This window comes from Equus asinus, chromosome 16 (assembly GCF_041296235.1).
Source record: "Equus asinus isolate D_3611 breed Donkey chromosome 16, EquAss-T2T_v2, whole genome shotgun sequence".
In the NCBI taxonomy this organism is placed as follows: Eukaryota; Metazoa; Chordata; class Mammalia; order Perissodactyla; family Equidae; genus Equus; species Equus asinus.
In genome coordinates this window covers 2,939,901-2,960,752 of record NC_091805.1, presented here as the reverse complement: position 1 = coordinate 2,960,752, position 20,852 = coordinate 2,939,901, and the positions used below count along the sequence as shown (strand labels likewise).

Sequence of the window (20,852 nt, the reverse complement as noted above, 5' to 3'; positions counted from 1 at the left end):
ACCAGGTGTTTGTGCTTTACGTCAGTGACCTCTGGGCGTTCAGGGAAAAGTTCTATAAATCCTAGGCACAGAGGGTATAACAGAAGGAATCTGGCTTCGGAATCAGACAGAACGAGCTATGAATCCAGCCTCTGTTGGTTACTAACTTGCAACAAGGGGCAAGTCGCTTGTCTCTCAGAATCTCAGCTGCCTTGTCAATCACTGCTCTGAGGCTGACACGAAACAATTCGTGCAGAAGTGCCCAGCGCTTTCATCAAACAAATGGAGGCTACAATGGAGTCTTAACTAACCATTAACGCAGGTTCTAAGGATTTTATTTGCAATACTTGGTTAGCAGTTATTTGAAATTAATAAAAATACTTTAACATAGTTTTTAGATGGAGACTTTTAACTGATTCAAGAGTGACCCTTTCTCTGAACAGACCCTCCTAATCTCATCCCACTCTGGCTACCGTTCACGTGCTGACACATCCATTCATCTGTTCAGAGCATTTTTACGTGGTGTCACTCTGTGAGAGGTGTTTGGTGATACCAAGGAGCACGAAAACAGACATGGTGCTGCCTTCACGGTATTCTAGGCTCCAGAGAGTTCATGGCTGCTGTTCTGAATTCCCAGGTTTTTCTGGTTCTTCGAAAGTCAAGATTCTTGCCTTGGTTCCTAGGGCTACTGTGCGGTACCACGTGGCCGTTACAACTTATATCTTCCACAAAAGAATAACTTAAGGGAGGAAGACAGCAATGAACTTGTCAAACTTGATAAAAGGATTCTGATTCAGGAGGCCAGGTTGCTTCAGGTTGAAATTCTTTCCTGACCATCCAGAGATAACGGACTATTAAATCCGCAACATATTTTTTAAGCTCTCTGTTCTAACTCATTTATTGTATAGAAAAGGCAACTGAAGTCCAGAAAAATTACATCTGTACATTTCTTACAGATAAGCAATTTATCTAATATCCTTTTTCTCATATTTCCTTTCCATAATCAGAATAGTGAGGTCCAGGAAAAATCTTGTTAGATTTTCACACTTACTGGGGGAAGAAAGTGAAATTAGTGGAAAGCACTACTGGAAAAATTCTTAATGCTTCTTAAAAACAGAAGCATATACGGTAAAGAAGAATGGCCAAATAGTCTAAATATTCTGGTCACTGCTGAATCCCAGCGCCTGGCGGAAGGTAGGCACAATCAGTATTTACTGAACCAACGAACGAAGTGTTGACAGGTACACAGCCTTTAGGCACCTATTTTAATAACTCAGAAAAGTTGATCTAGACTAAGGATTATTGTTTCCATAATTTCAGAAAACAGTTTCTATACTTTTAGTGCCCAGAGTTTGCAAAAACACCTTCAGACTCATGTTTCATTCAATCCACTCCTAACTGGAATGTTATTTCTATTTCTATAAATGCGAAAACTGAGTAGAGAGAGAGGTTACATGACTTTCCAATCTACTGAGGGGCAGAAACAAAATTTGAATCCATTCTTCTGCATCTAAATCCAAAACTATTATCATGTCCACCTGAGAGGTACATTTAAAAGGCTTACAAAACATTTACTCTTTCGAATATGTTAACTACATTTTTTTAAGCCTCGTTCTTTAAGGCTAATGTAAAAGCTGACTTCATCTCAACTCTGACTGAATAATGTTAAGATCCCCAGTTGGGAGAGGCTGGATGAACTAGGGTTTGACTATCACTTAAGACGTGAAAGTCTGTATGCGTGCGAACTCTCCCTGCCCACCTGTGCGCCCTCCTCCGAGCCCCGGCCGGGCTGCGGCTCACCTGGTGAAGAAATTCCGGCCATACTTTTGCCAGTGATCTTTGAGAATGTCCTCCACGCTCTGTTTGCGGGTGGCGAGAATGGAGAGCCAGGCGAGGACGGCCCAGAGTCCGTCTTTCTCACGGATGTGGTCAGAACCTGATCAGGGGACAGCAAGCAGCTGTGAGAAATGAGAGGCCTCCAAAAGGCTTGAGAATAAACTCAACAGTCAACATGAAGACCCAACCAAAAGAGTCATGAAACTTTACTGAGGAACCTGAACACACACGCGGAAGGAACCACGTATTGAACAAAGCGACATAATATTAAAAAGAAGTTGATGCTTCCCAAAGTAATTTAGAAATTTAAGGCAAATGTCAATAAAAATGTCAGTGGAATAATTTGGTGGAACTTGATGTATCAATTATAAAGTATGAATGTGAGCAGAAAAAACAAAATAAATCTTAAACAAACAGCACAAGAACATGACCACCGTCAATTTTCAACCATTAAAATAGTCTGGTAGCTCAGTGGAACAAAAGTGAGCATCTGGAAAGAGACCCAAACCCATACGAGCCTTTAAGATATGATAAAGGTGTCACTTCAAGGTTGCAGGAAAAGAATGGATTGCTTTTTTTTTTTTTGAGGAAGATTAGCCCTCAACTAACATTTGCCACCAATCCTCCTCTTTTTGCTGAGGAAGGCTGGCTGTGAGCTAACATCGGTGCCCATCTTCCTCTACTTTATACGTGGGACGCCTACCACAGCATGGCTTGCCAAGCGGTGCCATGTCTACACCAGGTAACTGAACTGGCAACCTGGGCCGCCGAAGTGGAACATGCACACTTAACCTCTGTGGCACCGGGCTGGCCCCTGGATTGCTTTTGAAACAGTATTTGGATAACCAGCTAAACAGTTGGAAAAAACCATTCAAGAATTCTGGATGGATTATACACTCAAATGTAAAAACTGAAAACTTTTAACACTAAAAGACATAATCTATAAATCTTTTTTTAAATCTTGGAGATGGCAAATACACGTAAATTCAGAATTCATAAAAGAAAATAATCTATGTATTTCTCTACTTAAAAATTAGCATTTCTATCAGCAAAACTACCATAGGTAAAATTAAAAGGCCATTGGCAAACTTTAGAAAACACATTTGCCACATAATGTAGATGTTTAATACACTCAATACAGAAAAAATTCTTATACATTAATAAGAAAAGAGCAAAACCTCAATAGAAAAACAGGCCGAGGATACAAACAGGCAATTCACCAAAGAATAAATGCAGGCACCCTATTAACAAAACAAAAAGCTAGCAATATTTTCAAGAAGACAAATTAAAGTTAAAACCACAATAAGAAACCGCTACTTGCTTGACAAATAGCCACAGATTTAAAACCGAGAACACTGCGGCTCGGAGTCGGTGTGAGGGACCCGGGTTTCCAGCACGCGGAGGCTGCGAGGGCTCGGCCTCCGGGGAGCAGTGTGGCAACAAGAATCAAGCCTTCGAAATGGACCTGCTTGTGGATCCACCCCCTCCAGTCCTAGGACCTCTTTCTTTAGCCAACGGGGATTTGGTTAAATCAACCATAGCACATCTGTCTCCTTGCTAAAATCTTTACCAAAAACAATAAACTGGCTCCTCTGGAGGTGCTGATATGTAGGGAGATTGTTTTCTACGAGCCTGACGCGGAACAGAACTCTCATTTTTGCCTTTAACTTCCTTACTCTAAAAAAAGGCAGACGACATTGGGCTCACTTTCTGATTTCCGAGTAGGACTCCACCCAGGCCCTCTGCATATTATCACGCCTGACATTCCTCATGTGCCTGTCTGCCCTTCTCGACTTCCCCCGGGTCATCTCGGTCTTCCTCTTCTCAGAATGGTTGGGAGTATCAAGCACAGTGCTGGCTGTGCAGCAGGATCGTCACTTCCCTCTCAATCCTTCTAGACGCAGCGCAAACGTCGTCTCTGAGCCTAGCTCCCGGCATCCCTGGGCAGTCCTGAGCTACCTTCTCTTTCTTCTTCGGCAGCGACCTGCGCTAAACATGGGGTGCAGTGCCGTCCACTTTGAGCCTCAATCATCTGTTTGTGAGCCTGTCGCCCCACTAACCATGCATTTCTTAGAGGCATCTCTCATTTCTCCTGTGACTGAGTCTGGCGATCAACAGAGCACACGGGATATGGTAAATAGCTAATTGCGAAGAAGGGCACGAATCAATCAATCAATTAATCTACTCCAACATTTTCTGTTTCCCCCTTTGCTTCATAAAGACATACAACTTTTTTTCCCAAAAGATTTTCTCTTCAGTAACATATTGCTTGTAGAAAAAACAGTCCTCGAAACCTGGATGCTGGCAAAACCAGAGATATCAGGCAATACTTTTAGCGCTTTATATAACAAATTTTGGAAATGTTTACTTAATTTTATATCAGTGGACTTTTTTTTTGCCTTTCCCGCTATTTCAAGGAACAAAAAGTTAGCTCTCTGACTCTCACCAGCTTTTGCAAATGATGATATGTTCTGGCAACAGTTCACCCTGGAAACCACGATCCAGCAGCTTTCCCAATATACTGAGAACTCAGGACAGAATATACAGCTTGGGATTATTCTCTGGGCTTCTCCTAGGCTTTTTTCCTCCTTCTTTTTTTCTTGTCTTTTCTCAGGCTAGACTGAAAGCATAGGGGTCATTTGTCCCTTTGTGCTTTTCCAGCTCTAAGTAAAGAATCTGGCTTTCTTTTATGTGGAAATGAAAATAAAACCTAAAAATCTTACCCCAGTCTGATGAAGTTACGTGGAGATAGCTAACTCACACACCTCATATTATTAACAATCGCCTGCCTTGGATAACATAAGCCAACCATCCACTCCACGGCCATTCCCAGCCTCTTTGGGAACTCTGATTAATCTCACTAATCACCTTGGATGAATAAAACTCGAAGTAACTCTGACGAATACTCAGGAAGTCTGGGTAAATCCCATTTTCTTTAGGGTTCTGACGAATGATGAGAAGTTACTAGTGAAAAAAAGGCAGTGGTGTGTGTACCTGCTTCTGAAGCTAGCGGTGTTTTTGCAGTTGTGGTTCAATGGAAAATGCTTTATACTTAAAAGTCAGAAAGCCTGATCTGAGACTGTCACTTATAAGCTGTGATAGAGGACATACCTTATAACTAAGTACTATATAGATGCAACATAACCATTAGGAATAAGGGAAAAATAAAAAATGTTCAGGGAAAATTAATACTTTCTACTACCTTATTAAGCTTTCAAAAATAAAGTCCCTTAACTGTACATATTGGGGAGGAAAATGAAACATAACCCAACATGCTCTTTTCTCTGAGCAGTGGGGATCACAGTGCTTTCTCTTCTCCTTTATCTAATTTTCCTATTATGAATGTGAATTACTGGCATCATTTTTTTTAATTTAAAAAAAGTGAAAGAAGCCAGGCTCGCTTAACTGGGAGCAAAGGGAGACGCCAGCAGCAGCAGCACTGGTCCGGGCCAACGTGAACGCACGGCGGGGATGTGATGGGTCTCCCCATACTTGGTGCAGCTCAGGGACCAAGTGAGCACATGGGAATTCTGCCTTTTCAGCATCTTCAAACACCTGTCGCTTTACTTGGGCCTCATCAGCACCTTGTGATAAGTATAAACTCAGCACATTCTGGGTCTCAGCCAAGAAAAATGTCAACCTTGCTGGGCGAGCCATGAGCTGCCGGTTTAGGGATTAGGTTCCATCTATCGGCATGGGCATCTTGGGAGCGCCCAGACTCCTGCCAGGTGGCAGGCCTTGCAAATGTGGATGTGGAAGCTGAAAAAGAGCAACATGGAGTTCTCTAAAAACACTAGCGTCTGTCTGTCTGTCTGTCTCTGCCTCTCTCCCTTCTCTGCCCATCCCTCTCTCTCCTTCAGTCTCCTGAACACGCTGATCTCTCCACCTGGAAATTTCCTCTCCACATATGCCTGCTAGTCTGGCCAACACCTCCTGTGATGACCTTCACCTCCACCATGCAGCACACCTTCTTTGGCCCTCCGTGCTTACCCCTATCCTTCAGACCCTGCCTGTTCTCACCCCGCCCTAGACTATGAGCGTGTCCCTGGCTGGTGCCTGGCACACAGTCAGCTCTCAAGGATCTGCCCTGGGAATGGCCCGAGCCCAGCTGACTGGCTGGTAAGCTCAGCACACCTGCTCTGTCCACAGTCCTGTCCTCTTTGGCTTCCACTGCACAAATGACTTCGCTCTGAAAGCATGGATAAGCTCCTCAGGAAGCCTTTTCCAGATCCCACCAGCCCTCAGGGGGCTCCCCCCAGCCACTCCCAGCCTTCCCATCCAGCAGGAACCCTGCACTGCCCTGTGAGCGCCCCTGGAACTCTGTTTTCTTTGGAGGAAGGAGTAAGCCCCTGACGGCAGGAGCTGTATCTTAACCCGCCTCCATTTGATACTCAACAAACATGACCCCGTGCCTACCATGTTCCAAGTACCTAAGAGAATACCAGGATGAATAAGATCTGTTCCCTGCCCTCACAGGTGAACACAGACACACATGTGAGGGAGACAGGCGTGCAGGTAACATTTAAGTGACTTAGTTCTAATCAGGGCATCAGCTGGTTCTGTCAGGGTACTCTGTCTGGGAAACCCCCAGAGATGGGGTGCTCTAACCTTCCCGTTGGAAAACATACTCAAGAGCTATGCAGATTAGAATGGACGGAACCAGATAGAAAACCTCATCCCCTACCCCAGAACAGGTCAGGGGCCCGAGGATAGGCTCCCAGAGCTCCTACACTGCACCTTCTATCACTCCACACACTTATAACAGCCTGGCCAGGGTCTGACCTCCTTCCCCAAATGTGGACTCCACGGAACCTCACAAGGAGGTCGTGCCCACCAGTGTCCCCCCTAAGCCTACCTCAGCATCGGGGATACAGCTGAAGTCCAATAAACTTTGAGGAATGAGTCGATGGAAAGAAGTACAAACAAAAAGGACTTTTCATAAGAAATAAAAGCAAAAAGAAATTTGCAAAGCATTAATCTTTGCAAATTTCTTCTTCAAATTATCACTCCTACAGAATGCATCATCCCTAGGACCTTTTAAAGACGGGACAGGAAGAAAATATCAATGACCTCTAGACATGACCAGATCACAGTTTGCTGGCATATTTCCAGGCGACACCAAGTTGATCTTAACCTGGTTTCCCACCCCTCTTCTCAAGCCCCCACCTCCTGAGGACGAGTTTCAAAAGCGGGGACATTCTATTCTCTTCAGTGACTTCACTTTCTGTTTCCTTCTCAATCTCCCAACAAGTTCAAGGTAGGATGGAACTGACCACACTGCCCTCCGCCATTGTGTGTAAACATGGACATCATCATCCACAGTCAGGGGAGCAAACAGCTCGGCACCATGAGATCAACCAAAAATAACAGGTCCGCCCTGTCTAGTTCTGGTGCCCATTTCTGAGTGTCTGACAAAAACACCTTCATCCCCGGCATCTGTGATGTGGATGTCCGAGGAAGTGTCCTCACCTCTGTGGCTATGACAGTCATGGGACAGCTGCTGTTTCTCCACCGTGAGCAGAGTAATGTCTGCTTGGTAACATTAGTCAGATTACGGCTTGTGCTTTTAAATGCTGGTGGTTTGTTTTCTCTGGTGAGCCGGTTCTTCTAAGGCTGACTCCTCTGCCCCGCTCTGCAAGTAAACGTTTCCTTTTCTTTTACAAAAGTTCCTCTCTTCCCACAAAGACCTTGGGCTTCCAACGCTGGACTAGGCAGCGGGAGTGGGGCTGGGTGCCCACAAGTCCCAGACTGCGGCAATAAGTAGGTGGGCACTGTCTACCGAGGGGGGTGTTGAAGCAGAAGAGCACAGGCTGGTCACTTGTGAGTCCAGCAACACACAGGACATTATATTGAACGGCTTTCAAAGTCCTTTCTTTTCCAACACCAGCACTCAGTTTGTCTAAACGGAGGGTGCCAAGTGAAGAGTGTGTTCGCTCATTCATTCAACAAGTGTTTGCTGAGCACCTCTTCTATGCTGGGCTTTAAGAGGCTCTGGGGATACGATGGAGAATAAGACAGACGTGACTCCTGTCCTCACGGAACTTCAGTGGAGCCGACAGACGTTAACCAAATAATCATAAATAATTGCAAAATTACAGCTACAATATGTGCAAGAAAGGAGAAGTGTGTGGTGCCATGAGAGCCCATGGGAAGGGGATCTGACCCACTCTGGAAGATTAGGGAGGCTCTCCTGAGAAAGTGCCTCTGCTCTCGCCTGGAAAAGTATAGAAATAAGTTACCCTGTACTCCACTGAGCTAGAGAATTCAAATATTTCAAGGTTTGCAGAATCACTAATGTCCACCCTGAGCAGCGGTGCAGGCGCCCTGGCGGGCACTCGCCGGCAAGGGACACAGTGGGTGGAAGCGGACTCCTCACAAACAAGGAGATCAGAAGGTCAGTTAAGTCCGGCTGCGCCTGTCCACAGCGGCGGACACCCCTGGCTATGCAGCCTGGTTTTTAAAATGTTTATCTCAGGAACATTACAGAACAATTTTCTTTTTTCAAAGACAGATAGAACGAGCTTGTGGATTATACTCACGAGGCATTCTCTCTTTGCATATAAAAGATATCGGAAAGAAGAGAAAGCCAAGGTTGGCACTGAGTATCTGTTGAATGGGTTGATAAGTAAATAAACAAGAACAATCTTAAACACGGAATAGTTTAAAATCTAATACTTGGGTTCAGAGAAGTCAATTCCACAAACGTAATGTGGGAGACTTTCCTTGGCAAATACTCCTTGAGTAAAAACTTAAAGGGGTTTAATTATCCACAGCATCACATGGGCTAGACAGCACTATGAAACGTCCTAAAAGCTAACATAACTGAAAGTTATATCAAGAAAAGTACAGTGCCCACTTCTCTAAAAATAATCTTCCTACCCTACACTTTACTTGTCAGGTCAGCCCTGGAGGATTTGGGCTCAGTTCTGGACATGATCTTCTAAGAGGGGCACTGGTGAACTTGGAAGCATCTAGAAGGTGCTGAGTATACAAACAAGGTGAAGTGAGGAAGAACTGGAGAACCAAGGGTGGGCGCCGGCAGAAGAGCAAACCTCTAGGATTTGAAGGCCTGTCACGTGAGAGAGCAGCAGCTTGTGCTGTCCCATCTTCAGGCCTGTTCCCAGCCTGTCAACACCAGGGACTCCTACCTGGCTCCAGGGCTCTGACCCACCTTGCCCAGTGCTTCCCACATGGGTCTGTGGGGCAAGGTGTTACTAGATAGACCACAGAAAAAGAGATATGCAGTGAACTATGTTTAGGTAAAACTGGACAAACAGGATTCCTTACAGTCGAATGTTTTAGAATCTTCAAATGTTAATATCACGGCAAACATCCAAGTTTCCCAATTTTCATTGAACCCAGAACCCTCTCACAGAACTAGTATCTTTCCACACACCCAAACACCCTGGGAACCCTTTTCTAGGCTTTTTTCTTTTCATTAGGCTCAGCACTGATACAGGTGCGTGAGGTTAGGAAACCAAACGTTAAGGCGTGGTGCCTGCCTTCAAATACAGCTTCCTCCCTAAAGAAGAGCGATGAATACCAAGCCTGCCAGGAGACCGCTGGGGGCTTCACGGGAGGGAAGACCACCTCACAGGTTCACTGGGCATTCATCCAGGATCCCATGGAGTAACGGGCACCGTTCATATTTTATGAGGTAGGAAAGGACGACGCAGTGGCCTTGTATCCTCAGACCAAAGACCTAGCACCTTGGGAGATCATCTAGCCTTCTTTGTGGACACTGTTCAACCCCAGGACTCACCTGTCTTTCTTAATACCCTCTAATGCTCTCAATTCAATTCATTACCAAGGCGTAGTGCCACTCCCTCAAGGATATTAAATTGCTTAGAACTTTGTGAACAGGTGTCTCAAATTTACCAACTCATTCTACCCACCCTACTCCCAGACTTGCTGGAAAAGAAATGAAATCAAGATTCTACTCTGTTTAACCTGCATGAATTACAACTCGATTGCAAGGCTGATAGAATGCTGGGTTTTGATCTTCTTCTCTTCACCAAAAAATGGAAGTAGAGTACTGAAGGACCAAGAAGATTCGTGCTTTTACTTCAAAATATTGGGTAGAGACTATCCGGAGGAGAGGAAATGTGGCCGCTGAAGCACCTTGCAACCTGGCTGGAGACTGACAGGCGGGAGAGGGCTACACGCAAGTGGATGGTGGATAAAGAGAGGGACTGACGTGGGCAGGAAGGGGTAGTAAGAAAGGGCGCGGAGGTGGCACTTCAGGTCAGTAGTGGGACAGTCAGAAACGAGGAGGGATGGCACAGAGGTTGGGGTCTAAGGGTCTTGGGACAGTCCCCAAAGCATCCCACGTTCCACTCTTTCGTTGTACCACAACTTACACACGCATCCTCATGGACAAGGACGTATTCCAATTTCTTGATCACCTCACAACTTAGTTCCACCCTAACGGTCTCCCTTCATTTAACCCTAAGAAATCACGATTTGTTGCCATAGAAAAGTTGGGTCTATTAAAGAGAAAGGCTAAATGCCGTGCTTAAACCTCCTCCTAAATTAAAACAAAAAACTAACTCCCTCTACTGTCCTTCCCAGAAAGGAAAACATTTATAAAGGTTTCCTTGACCACTGAGAGAAGAAAATACGTTTATCATTCTGTTTAATCCCTACAGACTCAATGACCATGCTGCTGAAGAAGTCCCCAAACTTCCTGTCTCAGTAGACGGGATCCTCTGAAAGTAAAATTAGCCCTCCTGGGCTGTGGGTGCTTGCCGCTTTTCAAATGTGTCGCCGTCATCAGAGTTGTTATAAATAAACAGGGTCTTGATTAGGATACATGAGCTCCCGATGCTATTTCAGTGCCGCCCGAGCATCTAAGCTTTCACTGCAAGGCGTGTTTACAGGGAAGAAGTGGTCATGCAGGACTGCCCACTTACCGGTCCCGAAGCTCTCCTCCCCACACAGGGACAGCTTGCTTGCATCCATCAAATTTCCAAAAAACTTCCAGCCAGTTGGGGTCTCATACAAAGCGATCTTTGTAGCATTAGCCACCCTTCAAAGGCATGAAACCAAAGTTACATCACAACAGGAATGTCAGCATAGCCACGTGAGGGACGGAAAACAGCAACTGTTATCGTAACCAGGGGTCCCGTTGAGCACTGCTCAGAGGCCTACATGATTCTAAGATTGGGGGAAAATTGTAAGAGAAAACTTGTGCACAATGGGCTATTATATGTGGAGTCAGAGGAGCAGGTAGGAGGGGAAGAAGAAAGAATTAATTCAGATCATTGAGTCTAATATTTCCGAAGAAGCAACAGTAGCACAACGTGCCAGGCTGTTTCCTAAGGTACTGAGCTACAGGTGTGCTGGATACAGACTGCATCTACACCCATTGTACAAAGCACAGAAGAAGGATGTTTCGATGCACCTATAATCCCAGAATCAGAGGATACTGCGTCTAGGAGCTCAGCCTTTTAGAGGAAGAAAGGGCGTCTAGAAGGGGATGCGAACGGCCAAGGTCACACAGCAGGATGACCAACTGCCCGCTACGGGCTGCCCATCACTGCTCCTCTCAGCTCACCAGAAGGCCCCGCGGGACAGTGCCAGTGGGGTCTCCCAGTAGCACCAATGTCACCCACACTGATCCTTGCTCCCCCCTCCCAACACATGCTTTACTTCTCCCTACACTCTTTAGACTATTTAAAACCTTCTCTGAGTGACCTTTCTTTCAGATCCTTTTCCCTCTGAATAGGAAAGTACCCACAGTTCGCTCACTGCTGGAATGGGGTTTCCTTTCCAGAACGCCCACCTTAGTGCTAGCAAAACAATGTCATGTTTACACTCTAACATTTGAGGAAAACTAAATCTATGATTTTGAAAACTGAAAGTGCAATAAATTTTATCTGGGTAATGAGGTATTTCTGTCGGGATTCTCTATGTGGATTATCAATTTTTCCAAAAATTTGAATTAAACTGTCTTGGATGACACAGACGGTATTCTAGGACCAGACAGGTCTCACGCACAACAGCGTCATGGAAACCAGCTCGTGACTGCAGACGGAGGCTACGGGGCAGAAGCACCAGAACTGGGAAAGCCTAGCTCTGATTTAGCTGCAATGTCCTGGACAAAACTCTAACGTCTGTGACCTTCTGTTTCCTCTTCTTTAAGCATCAGCTGAGATGGCGAACATGAAAAAGCCCTGAGAATATTACAAACCACATACGAATGTCAGTCATCACTTTCCTGTTGGCTGAAGTGGAGTGAGCACTAATTCTGTAACACACCCCCACCCCACAATAGGAAACTACTGCACAGCCCACGGTGGGGAGTGAGGGCTCTGGCTTCCATCCTGACTCAGCCCTTTACCAGCTGGGTGACCTTGGGCAGGTTACTTAACCTCTTCATCCTTTTGTGTTCCCACCTGTAAAGGGGGGCTGCATATAGCATTCACCTCATGGGGTTGGTCTGAGAATTCAGTGACTTCAAACATACAAAGTACTTAGCGTCTAACACAAGGTAATGTTCAATAAATATGAGCTGTTATAAGAGCCTAGATACACACATTCTGCTTTCTTCTCCAACCTTGACATTTTGTTTTTTTGGTGAGGAAGATTGGCCCTTAGCTAACATCTGTTGCCAATCTTCCTCTATTTTGTATGTAGGGTGCAGCCACAGCACGGCTTGATGAGTGGTACATAGGTCTGCATCTAGGATCAGAACCCGAGAACCCTGGGCTGCCAGAGAGGAGCACACAGACTTAACCACTACACCACCAGGCTGGCCCCAAGACCTGGACCTTTTCTTCATTGACTCATTCTTTATCCAATCATTCCGCAAATGTTTACTGGGCCCCTAACATGTCCTCATTAATATTCTCCCTAGTCCTCATTTATTATTTATTACTTATATTTTTAAATTGTCTTGGGTGTAAATGAGGTGATATATAATAAATAAACAGATAAGAAATTGAAGATCAACTGTCTACGTCGCTGGGTCCTCTCTTTCTCATAAGAATTGAATGCAATTTTTTTAACTGTTTGAGCTTCCTGTTTAAGTAGATTTTGGATGAGCATTTACTGTGTCTGTGTGTGTGTATCCGCGGATGGGCGGATGAGGAACGTTTCTCTAAAAGTTCCCTGGAACACCGATCTCACTCCAAATTGCTCTTTTGCCCAAACTCTGCACACGCTGCCAAAGGAAGCGATTCCCCAGAACGTCTTCCCCACAGCAGAAAGGCCACCTACTCATCCTCATTAACAGTCAATCATTCGTTTCCTAGATGATGTGTGTGTGTCCTACTGTGTGCCGGGCACACGGAGGTCAGGCAGAGTTTGGGACACTGAATCGGACAGTCCTGTCTCTGCAGCAGTCTGCAGTCGAGCAGGGCAGCCCGTCCAGTGAGCCGGCGCTCAGATCGGGGGTAAGTGCTGGATGGAAGGGAGCACGGGGCGGGGGCCGTGTAACCCAGAAAGTACTTCACTGCCCGGCACGACACAAGTGCTATTGAGCACCCCTTGTGCACATGTCCTCGCTGAAAGGGGAGGAAGAGAGTCCCGGCCTGGACAGGGGCCCGGGGGCCCGAGGGCATGCAGAGACCTACCGGTCCAGGGCCCCGCTGGTGGGCATGCTGCGTGCAAAGCCGCGGACCCCGGTTTGCTGGAAATACGGAATGCTGAAGATGTTGGCAGCAATGACAGCCACAGAGTCTGAGGGGTTCACGAAGAACCCATGCTTGCCCAGAATCATGTTTCGATCCTTTGGGAGAAGGGGAGTCAAAGGAAGATCTTTCAATCAAACTGCTGAAGAAACCGAACTCTCTTACCTGGGGGTCTATAAAACTCAGAAGGATGACATTTACAACGGATACATTTACTCATACTGGGTTCTAAACACCGGACTTTGGTTCTAATGGATCCGTGAGGGCCACCGGGCCAAAGGCACCCCCACACCAAAGAGCGAGCACTGTTCTCAAGGAGCAAGCCGACACCGCTTCTGGGCCGAATGCTCTGCTCTTCCTCCAGCCGACTTTAACCTCCCAGAACGTTTCCAAACTCGGGAACCACCAGCTCCCCCCCAGGAGAGAGGAAACGTCAGCTGTTTACAGAGTTTGGTATTAATCGTAGAACAGGAATAAAAGGTTAATTCTTTTCTTGTAGCTTCAGCATGCAGCTAATGTGAATGAACGGATGGGTATATTATCAGTCCAAAACCCTTCCCAGAGACTGAATCAGGAGCCAGCTGCCGGTCGAGAGCAGAAACCTACCTTAGGATGGGTGTCGAGAATGCAGCCAGCTCAGGAGCCGCCAGTCATTGCGTCATCCTCTGGCCCTAAGCACCCCGCCCCCTCAGCAAACACAAATGTCTAAATCAAACACGTGGGATACATTTCAAGGGCTCTTCTCCTGTTCAAGAGGGTCCTCTAACAGTAAGGCAGCTCTGACCCCAGGCACAGCGAGGGAGCCCTGACCGTTGCCCACTAGGCCCAGAGGGTCTGGCAGACGCAGCCCACTGTCCCTCTCTGGAGGATCTGGCCTGGCCCGCCCCAGTTCACTTACACACGCTTGGACTCACCCCATCTCCATCAAAGGCGGCCCCAAAGTCGTGCTCCCCTGTCTTCATGGTCTCCACCAGGTCAGCTGCGTAGGTGAGGTTGGGGTCGGGATGGTGGCCCCCAAAGTCCTCCAGGGGGACGCAGTTCACTGCCGAGTTTGCGGGGGCGCCCAGCTCTTCGCAGAGGATCTTCTTCACGTACGGCCCCACAACTACGTGAAGCACGAAATGAAGAATCAGGAAACAACTTACTGAAGCGTGTGAGGATCGGGGGACGGGGTCGGGGCGTTCTGGGGAGAACGGCATGAACAACAAGGAGAACGTGCGAACCGCGTTCTGGGCTAGCGGAGAGGGAAGGCCGGCTGGAGTCGAAAGGTCTACAACGGGAACAATGAGAGGTCGGGACGGGAGGGGTGGGGCCAGTCGATGAAGGAAAGAGCGGGGCAAGGAGGAGGCTGACCACAAGGAAGGCCCTCCTGCACACCTGTGCCAGCTGCTGCTCAACCACCTTCTCACTCATCCTACAGAAAGGCCCACGAGGTGGCACAGTTCAGTGTTTAAGAGCCTGGAGTGTCTGCGTTCAAATCCCAGCTCTGCCAATCATTGGCTGTGCAACTTCGGGAAAGTGATTTAATCTCTCTGTGCCTCCATCTGCCCCATCTGCAAAATGAGGATATAGTGGTAGCTGCCTAACAGGGTTGCTGTGAGGATCAAGTGCGTTAATAGACAGGAAGCACTGAGAACAGCAGTGCACGCATGTTCTAAGTGTTGCATCGTGACGATCACCTCCAATTTAGGGACAAGAAAGCGGAGGTTCTGAGATGAAGCTTTTCACCCAAACTTACCCAGCTCGTAGGGGCGGGAGCTGGGATTCAGAGCCCTCCTCTTTCTGCTCTAGCCAGCTCTCTGACAAACTGATTAAAAGAATACAAACAAACGAACAACAGAACAAGGAGCAAGAGGAAAAATGTCACCTACTTTATGGTGACATTTGCTATACCCACCAAGAACGTTCGTCTCTAAAATCCTGAGAAGGCACAGCCTGACACCAGCAGACGCCACAGAGGTCAGAACAGTCTAGAACATGCATCTCCCATTAGGGGCCACATGGGAAGGGGGCCAAGGACACAGCACAGAAGGAGGTCAAGGCAGCCAGGGCTGTGAGGGCACTGAGAAACTGAGGCAACAGGGGAACCGAAAGGCCTGCCGAGACGTCCACTTCATGGCCAGCTTCTCCTGCCAGCAGCTCATCACAAGCCCCGGGCCCGAGGCAGCCCAGGCTCCTCCTCAGTGCCCTAAAGCGATGTCTGTTTTTAGGCCTTTGCACAGTTGCTGCAGCCACCGCCTCAGCTGGGAAAGACCAGCATGTGACCTCCCGCCACCCTAGACCCCTCTTCTATCAAAGCTGAGCTGGCTGCCGCTTCTTCCAGGAAGCCTTTCTTGACACCCCTACTCAAACGAGGCCTTCTTCCCCACCCCAAAGTGGATACTGGAAATCCTGTCTGCCTCTCATTTCGTTGGCCTGGTAGTGGGGAGTTTTCGTCCCCCTCATCTCCCCAAGCGTCGAGAGCTCCTTGAAGGAAGCCGTCAGCTGAGGCCCTGCCTCCCCCGCAGCATACATGGGGAAGGCACTCAACACAGGTCTGCTGGATGGTCTGAAAAGACAGAAGAGCTTCTGTCTGAATGAAGAAGCAGACCCGTTCTGCAGGGTCCCAGAGGCAAGCTAGGACCCAAGGGGAGAACTCGGGTCCCAGGGACGGGAGACGTCAGCCCACCAGGGGAGGACTTCTAGCCAGGGTTTGCAGTGCAGCAGGGGCCCCAACAGCAGCCTCGAAGGGTTCAAGCACAAGCAGGCAGCTGGATTCCAACACCAGCGAAAACCCTTGCCACTCAAAGATTCTAAAATCCTAAATTATTACAAAACCAATAAAAAACATAAGCACTCAGGAATTCCCATATTCCTACATGGAAGAAAATCTTATGCTTCTCATTCACAATGACAACTGCCGTCTCTACCAACCTGGCCACACAACCCAGAAAAGAAGAGGGGGAGACACAGATCCTATTGTTCCTGAATTTAATCCTCAGCTTGCTTCTGTCCTCATCTAAGAAAAGGCGCATGTGGGGGCAGACGAGCGAGGGTGTGGGGCTCAGGAGCGTGTTTACCACATCTAGCAAATGACGACCGCCCTGGAAACAGATGGCGCATTGAGGAAGAATGTAAGGTATCTTCTGAGGGGGAGGAAGTGTCCACAAAAACTGGTGCATGTTACTCAAAACCTGATGCTTAACGCGGAAACACTGACCTTCACACTAACTTCCCACGAGGAACGTCTCCGCTATTTTTGCTGCACACGATTAGATTTTTGTCTACATGAATATTGCTCTGAAATGGCTGCAAAATAACTGTTTAAAAACCGCCAAACAGAGAGAGTCTTAAGAAAAGGCTTGTAAAAGCATCATGATACACATGGTGGAGAGCAGCTTCGCATCTTTGAGAGAAGGGAATGGAGGAGAAACGGCTCCATACCTCCATGCATGGCATCTATACGGATCTTCAGGCGGTTTGGACCGGAAAGTAGTTCTTTCAGTGCATTGAAATCAAAGATGTTTCTCAGCATCGTAGCATAAGCTTCCACCGAGTCCACAATTTCCACTGTGAAAACAAGCAACATTAAAAGATGGAGGAACTAAACACATTTAGAAATATTACCCTCTGAGGGGCTGGCCCCGTGGCCGAGTGGTTAAGTTCGCACGCTCCGCTGCAGGCGGCCCAGTGTTTCGTTAGTTCGAATCCTGGGCGCGGACATGGCACTGCTCATCAAACCACGCTGAGGCAGCGTCCCACATGCCACAACTAGAAGGACCCACAACGTAGAATACACAACTATGTACCGGGGGGCTTTGGGGAGAAAAAGGAAAAAGTAAAATCTTTAAAAAAAAAAAAAGAAGAAGAAGAAATATTACCCTCTGAGACGATTACATTGCTGTAAACATGCAGTAGTTATTTCGAAAGGACAATTATCACGCCTCCAATATGCCAGGGCTGTTACATGGTCTCTTACTCAATACTAACAGCTTTCCTGAGAGGTAAGTGTCCTTAGTCCTATTTTATAGATGAGGAGGCTCAAGTTCAGAAAGGTTAACACCCTGCCCACCGGCCTGGGATGGGCACAGGGCATTCTCACGGAGGTCTGCCCGGCGGTAAGCCCTGCCATGCCGCCACATCCACTCCTTGTCCTTCTCCAAGACAGGTGCCTTTTGGTGTCATAAATAACAGAAAATATAACACCTACTTTCCTTTCTCCAGGCCCACTGGCATCAAGACTTAATGGTAAAAAGCAGAAAAAAATTTTTTAATGAATCGCTCCTCACATACACTGCTAAAGGAATAAAAGAAACAACTTCGTACCGTTGTTTTTGTTGTTGGATTTTCAGGGGTGTGAATGTTTTCAAAACATTAAGAATTTAAGAAATTCTCTACTGGTGTTTTCTAAACCCTGAGAACGTCTTAACGATGAACCAAAGCGCCGTTTCTCTTCGTTAGGAAGTGGCCGTCAGCTCTCGAGGGGCGGTTCAAACGAAACACGTTCTGTGAAGCCTTAGAGCAGAGTCAGAGCTCAGGCTCACTGCCAAGCCTCTCGGCTTTGTTCACCAATATGAATCACTCGATAAACACTGACTCTACCAGTTATCAGCAGTCCACAACAAAGTGTTTACCACCGCTGCCTAACAGGGAGTTTCAATTTAGCCCCAAAACGGTCTAACTTGATTTCACTGAATATCGGGGCAGGAATAACAAAGTCGAAGTGCAGGCTCGGGGACCACTCGCACCTGAGTTGGAACCTGGCTCGCCGCACCCTGGCTACGTGACTGGAGCCTGCTCCCCAGGCTCGCTCAGCCTGTGTCTCCCCCTCTGGAGAAAGTGCTTCCCTCACAGGGTCACTGCGAAAAGGAAACGGGATAACGTATCTCAGAGCTTGGCCCATAATAAAAGCTCAGACAAGTTAGCTGTGAATGTCATCTTACAGGTCTTCTCGTCAAGGACGTTCATGTTAAAGGTGTGGAAACCGAGGCCCAGAGATTTGGAAATGACTGGCCCCAGGTCACACAGCTGACCCCTGGCAGGGCCCAAGTGCCCAGATCTCTAGACGTCGAGACCAGCTAACTAATGCACGCACAGCCTGGTGAGCACAGTCGTCCCAAAGCTGAAGACCCGTGTTAACGAAACCTTGAGAGGCAAATCACTCATGCTGGAACTAGGAATGGGTGGGATGGGGAGGAAAGTCCACATGCCTGTGAAGGGTTTGAACTTGTTTTCCAGGTCAAACTGCTGCTTTCCCAGGACTCCGAGGTCTACTTTCAGGTCAGGGCAAATGGCATATTCTTCAATCGTCTTGCTGATTTGGAAAATCTTATCAGTTATGGCTTCCGGAGCAGGACCTGGAAATCAAACAGCAAACAGTGGGTCATTTTGCGCAGCTGACCTGGAAACGGAAAGAACACCAAGCTCATCGATTCCTCTTCACTAGCACATCTGCCGCTCCATCATCAGGCAGCAAAGTATCAGGATTTTCCAAAAGAAAATATTATGTTAATGATCTTCCATGCATGGCTCCTCACGTTTGGGTACAGCAGAATGAGAAGAATTTCATTTTCATCAAAGGGAAACAAAGCACCTCCTTGTTAAGGATCAGAACCAGAATCCTGGCCTCCCAAGGCCTCAGTTAATGGTTTATCTCACTGAACATAAAATTCACCGTCTTCCAAATGACAGCAAACTCACCTCCATTGGAAATATTGAATTTGATTCCAAAGTCTCCATTGGGCCCTCCTGGGTTGTGGCTGGCTGTCAGAATGATCCCACCGATGGCTTTGATCTTCCTAATGATGCAGGACACAGCAGGGGTGGAGAGGATTCCATTCTGTCCAATAACCAAGCGGCCAATCTAGGAGAGGAAGCCAGAGCACATACTTTCACACCAATAAAGGCAGCGATACTGCACGGAAACACCAGAACGGGCGGACGGACAAAGCAATACTCTGCTGGACCAGAAAAGATGTTCTGCTGCAAATGTCTACAGCTTGGGTTCTTCTTCTTCTTATTATTATTATTATATTAAAGTAGAATATTGTTGTTGTGAATAATATTACGATTGAAGTAGAACATGCATTGTTGACAAAGCCATTCCTCTGGACAGTCTGTGGGACTTTGCCATTTCAGGACAGACCGTGATCTGGGGGGTCTGTAAGGCTCTGGCAAGAAAACACTGAGTATCCCCAACAGGGCCTGTCCAGACAGGTTCACAATTTGGATACACCAAAAATTTGTGAGAAAACCCACATTTATATCCAGTTCAATCATACTTTCAATCTACATTGGGAGAGAAGATATAAGTTGAACTAGTTAAAGGAATTCTAACCCAAAGATAAGGTGTTTGTAAATTAAAATGTTTGGAAAAGTTAAAAAGGGCAAACTTTATATGACGAATATTACAAAATATATCTCATAAATTCATGTTTCCAGCCAAGCTTAGGTTTTGATATGGTTGGTTCCCTCAAAGCAGAACACACCCACGCATGGTAGGGTGACCCGGGGTTACCACCTGGGCCCAAGGCAGGGAATGCTGGGAGTTACTGGGTACCAGTCAGACCCACCTACACGAAAGGCTGCAGGTGGGACTTCTGTTACCTTCCCATGCCTCTCACAGATGGTATCAGCACAGCTCCTGATCTTTCCTCGCTAAAATGACAGTAATTTATACCTGTTTCACATAACCCAAGTTGGAAAAGAAGAAAGTTCCTCTGACACACTTGGAGAAGACATGCCTGCTACATAAAGAGATTTATAAAATGAGGAGTTTGTGCCCTCCCTCCATTATCCCTTCTGAGAGAAGAAAAAGACAGGAATGATTTTAAATTTTCCATTTGTTATTTCTTTTTGCCCCATCCAAGATAAATATGGTTGAAGAAATGACTTATGGTGGAAGATGTGTTTCATATGTTGAAAATGCCAATAAGATACCTGGATTCCCTTGGGAAAGTTTTTCTGGGATTGTCATCTTTGCCCACCTCCCTCAGTTCACTGAGAACTTGACTGCCTTATAATTCAACCCTCCTCTGCCAACCACCCCCCAGGAAGCAGCTGCTTCATTTCATCACCTCTTGGCTCTCATACGTCTCTCTCCGAACAACTTTCATTGTGCTAATGTATGTTATGTCCTGCCTCCCTCAGGACCAGGGGAGCCGCTATAACTAGGCTCCTTTCTAGACTAGAGGAGCCTGCAGACGGTATGAAATCAATATTAATGATTATTACTGAGCTGTAGTGTGCTTTCTGTAGCCCAGGGCACTTTCAATTCAATCTCACATTTGGTCCTCCAAGTACCATTGTGCAGATGAAGAAGCTGAGGTCCAGAGTCGCCATGATTCTGCCCATTCGTTCATTCTTCATCCATCAAGCAGCAATAAGAACAAGCATTGATGAGAAGGTGCTATGGTGGACACTGAC

At 46.9% G+C, this 20,852-nt stretch overlaps 1 protein-coding gene across 2 annotated transcripts in view; it reads right to left on the bottom strand.

The window, feature by feature from the left end:
* The window catches only part of PGM1 (phosphoglucomutase 1), a 60,255-nt gene that overhangs the window by 6,662 nt on the left and 32,741 nt on the right, over nucleotides 1–20,852 (bottom strand). For both annotated transcript variants that reach the window (XM_044749029.2, XM_014855340.3), the window contains exons 2-8: nucleotides 19,128–19,290; nucleotides 18,638–18,784; nucleotides 16,872–16,997; nucleotides 14,363–14,553; nucleotides 13,392–13,546; nucleotides 10,728–10,843; nucleotides 1,780–1,915 (exon numbers count right to left, since the gene is read on the bottom strand). In XM_044749029.2, coding sequence (XP_044604964.1) covers nucleotides 1,780–1,915; nucleotides 10,728–10,843; nucleotides 13,392–13,546; nucleotides 14,363–14,553; nucleotides 16,872–16,997; nucleotides 18,638–18,784; nucleotides 19,128–19,290 — 1,034 coding nt within the window. The remainder of the gene's footprint in view (nucleotides 1–1,779; nucleotides 1,916–10,727; nucleotides 10,844–13,391; nucleotides 13,547–14,362; nucleotides 14,554–16,871; nucleotides 16,998–18,637; nucleotides 18,785–19,127; nucleotides 19,291–20,852) is intronic.